Source organism: Limulus polyphemus, unplaced genomic scaffold (genome assembly GCF_000517525.1).
Source record: "Limulus polyphemus unplaced genomic scaffold, Limulus_polyphemus-2.1.2 Scaffold490, whole genome shotgun sequence".
NCBI lineage: Eukaryota > Metazoa > Arthropoda > Merostomata > Xiphosura > Limulidae > Limulus > Limulus polyphemus.
In genome coordinates, this window is record NW_013666100.1 from 2,895 (window position 1) to 6,838 (window position 3,944).

At 32.0% G+C, this 3,944-nt stretch overlaps 1 protein-coding gene across 1 annotated transcript; it reads left to right on the plus strand.

Moving 5' to 3' along the window:
• Positions 1-6: 6 nt before the first annotated feature.
• Positions 7-1,502, plus strand: LOC111085589 (crustacean hyperglycemic hormone 6-like). Its single transcript, XM_022384863.1, has 3 exons — positions 7-38; positions 315-526; positions 1,293-1,502. Exons 1-3 carry the CDS (start codon positions 36-38, stop codon positions 1,405-1,407), a joined length of 330 nt encoding a protein of 109 aa, XP_022240571.1. The 5' UTR covers positions 7-35; the 3' UTR covers positions 1,408-1,502.
• The last annotated feature ends 2,442 nt before the right edge of the window (positions 1,503-3,944 follow it).

Genomic DNA, 3,944 nt, shown 5'->3' on the forward strand with positions numbered 1-3,944 from the left:
GCCAAAGTTGTTGTGTTCTTCAAGTGAAAATCTGTATGGTAAGCCTGTTTTTTTCTGTGTTTGTATGATACGATGGTTTCGTAAACATCCTATTTTAAAAGAAACATTAAAACTATTAAGATTTTATTTCAAACTGGTTTGACTGAAATTTTTAGTGTGGCAAATCTACTAATATTCTGTAATCTCGTTATAGTAAACTTTATGTTTAATAGTTTGACAGAATTACATGTTACAGTTTAAATAAAATATAAAGTATCTGGTGCTTAGTTTCTAGATTTTAAAACTCTACAAAAAACTCTTTCGTTTGTTTACAGATGACTAAAACCATGTGTTTATCACTTCCATCCATTGTATTAGCAACACTGCTTCTAACAACGTCATCTTCTTCCCAGTTAAGTGAAAAACGTGGTTTTACTGACCAAGGATGTATGGGAACTTACGATAGTACCAAGCTTGCTCGTCTAAATCGAATCTGTGAAGAATGTTATAATATTTACCGGGTTCCGCTAATTCACAAGTCCTGCAGGTGATACAATAGCTAGTTATCATAGAATATAGAACGTATTGGGTTGACGGGGTCTGACATGACTTGCAATCTGAGGGTTGCGAGGTCAAATCCCCGTCGCTGAACATGCTCGTCTTACATGGTTGTCCACTGGGCTAGCTACCCAGGTGTTAAATTTCTATGCTTACAAAAAATACTGGCAAACCCTAAACTAGTCAGGAGTAAAGTCGTAACAGATAAAAATAGATTGAAAATAGTGCCTTGTAACAGTAAAAATGACGTGTCTATTGATCAACATTCGTTTTTAAATTCTACACTAATCATTTGTTCCTATAATTAAAATCTTACATTGAAACATATAAAAAAATATATCTATAGATAACGGCAAGGTTGGTTAATGAGAAAGGCAGATTTATGGAGAATAATTTCAGGTTCCATGAACCTCTACACCACCAGTTTTACACGGTACTATTGCTCTAGCTCCATCAGTAAAAGGGCGGTTAATTTCAGTTGTTATAAATATATTTTTTCTCTTTTTATACATTTTATTTTCCTCTATTCTATTAAATGAAATGTTTCTATTATTTCTGGGAAGATTCTGTAGTTCTTTCGTGAAAGATTAAAATTATGAAAATATTTCATACATAGTTATACTAAAGTCGATATTTTAAGTATTCTACCCTCTACTTATACTGTTAGAATAACTAAAACGTGTTATTTTACACGTTCTAGAGATGAAAGGTGAACTAGGATATAATTACTAAATACATTCAATATTTTTGTTCAGATCGAAGTGCTTCAAGAACGACATGTTCACCGACTGTATCAAGGTTCTACTGTTGGAGTCCGAGGAACAACAACTAAACAGTATGGTGGGAGAATTATTTGGAAAGAGGAAGTAATATACTTTGTTGAACTGGAATATGTTGACACGGAAACTTGTAATAAGAACCAAACTTATGTTGAATTCAATAAATAAATGAAATATAAATAATCATATAGTTTCATGGAACGTTGGCTATGTTTTATAAAGCTAAATTTTATCAGTTTTCCTGTATGTTTAAAGATTATTTCATATATTGTGATGGAAACAAAGTACCAAGAAAACTTTCAAATTTATACTGTGATGAAGACTATGAAGAACAAAAAACTTATATCAATAAAACATGTAGGGAAAAATAATTCAATAGATTGGTGTTGAAATCTATGTTAATACGAAACTATCGCAAAATAGAATCTTTACTTCACGTAACGATAACAAGTGTATAATTATTATGTCAAAAATCATATGGCAATTCACCTGAATTACGATACTGAGTTAGGAAGTGAATTTATTAATAATCACAACGTTGAGACGAGAAAACATATTCCGGGATGAATTTGTTCACTTTTTGTAGTCCTCTAACGCAGTTTAATCAGAGTAATAACTTATTAAGTTGGTGAGGGATAAGAATGTAAACATAAAAATGTTTGTTCTCCTTTCATTCTGCATCTACCATTCACCAAACGTATAGACAATGTGGAAATCTGTATTGTTAAGCTTGTTTCTCTCTGTTTTTCTATCACAATGGTTTTGGTAAATATCTTATTTTAAAGAATCATAAATAACTATTGGGAATTTATTCAAAATTGATTTTATTTTATTTTTTCTATTGGAAAACTAGTGATGTTCTATATCTTCAAAAAAAGTAATCTGAATGGCTAATATTTTGGAAGAATAACTAGTTGCATTTGAAATAGAAACAAAAAATCTCCTGCTTAGATTCTAGACTCTACTAAACTCTAGTAAAACATATTTTTCGTAATTACATGAAGCATTTATTAATGTTTTGGAATCCCCTGAATTCCATATTCAGTAAACTAGAGGTACTTGGACACTGGGTAGTTGGTTTGTATAACTATGAAACGTTTTACGAAATATCGTGTCAAGATGTTTGAGTTTGATTCGTGCATTAATAATAGTAGTTTAGAATAATGTTGACTAACTGTCTTCCAGAAACAAATGAACTTGCACTATTAATTTTTTGGTTGATCTTGAATCGTTCTCCTCTTTCTGCTTTCATCTCTAGTTATTGGGGATATGTTCGAATACGTCTATGTTTGCCGCTCCTGTACTCAGACGTACTTCTTTTGGGGCACTTTACAGCATCTTCTCTGCCAAAGCTTCTCTTTCTCTCTTATAGCTAACTTTCTGAGCAACTGGTGTGCTATAATTATGATTAAGTACTACAAAAAAGCAATGATCATCGCCTTAATTAGAGTAAAAAAAATAAACCAACACTTGTGAAAAAATCCAATCACAATTTATTTGGATGTTCTCCCATTTTAGATTGGCGCACGTCTTTGGATTTATCAGAAATTAATGCATATTTCTGTAGATATTCGCCCCCCCCCCTGTGGTACAGCTGTATGTCTGCGGACTTACAACGCTAGAAACCTGGTTTCGATACCCGTGGTGGGTAGGGCACAGATAGCCCTTTGTGTACCTTTGTGCTTAACTACAACTAAACAAACAAACAAACTGTATATTTTCAGAAAAGAAGACCAAATATCGAATATGGTTTTTGCAATGTGCCCTACCATTTATGTTCCTATTGAACCAGAGATTGCTTGTTACGAACAAAGGGTGATAAAGTAACATGAGTAGCAATTATTATTCAGTTTTGGAATAGTTATGCTCCAATGTATTAATGAAATCGAATACAGAAAATGGTAAAACATCTAAAGAAACATTCATCATAAGTATCAAGCTACTCTTTATCACTGAAGGTTCTTTTAAAATTGGTCTATACTGTAGTAATATTGAGAAACACATCAGAAGTATTTAACCATTCTAAAAAGCAGAATCTGTAAACTGCATTAGAATATTCGATCTTATCCAGTGTACATTTTTTTCATACCCAGCGAAGCAAAGTTGCATATACATACATAATGGATCATTTTTGTAATGAGAATGAAAATATAAAAAAAAAACATTGGGCAGACAAACAGATAAACAGACCGTACACAATGTCGTGGCACAGCTATTCTCCTCATATGTATTTGAAGTAATTTTAGAGTTGAAATGTTGATGTTCATCTCCGTACATATATAATTATTTTTGTATAAAAATCCTGAGGAACTGAAAATGGATTGAATTAATTAAGTAGAAGAACATACATAGTTGTACACTCGCGGAAACATTATTACCATAAATCAGTTGATGTTGTTGCTAGTATTCTCCGATGTAAACTGGAATTTTTGGAGCTACACCAAATTTTGATTAAATTATCCAATAGCCTAAATACACAATTGGATTGTTTGCAGTGACCATACCAAAAATTATGGTAACAGAGAGACACACAACTCTGGGTGATGGATGTTACGACGTATACGAAGCACACTTACACATACATTATATCAGTTTAATTTTTGCAAATATTTCAAGTAATACTACAGT

Bases quoted from the DNA above. Each gene is read 5' to 3' on its own strand.
- LOC111085589 (XM_022384863.1), top strand. The intron at 527-1,292 runs GTGATACAATAG...ATTTTTGTTCAG, and splicing joins CTAATTCACAAGTCCTGCAG to ATCGAAGTGCTTCAAGAACG.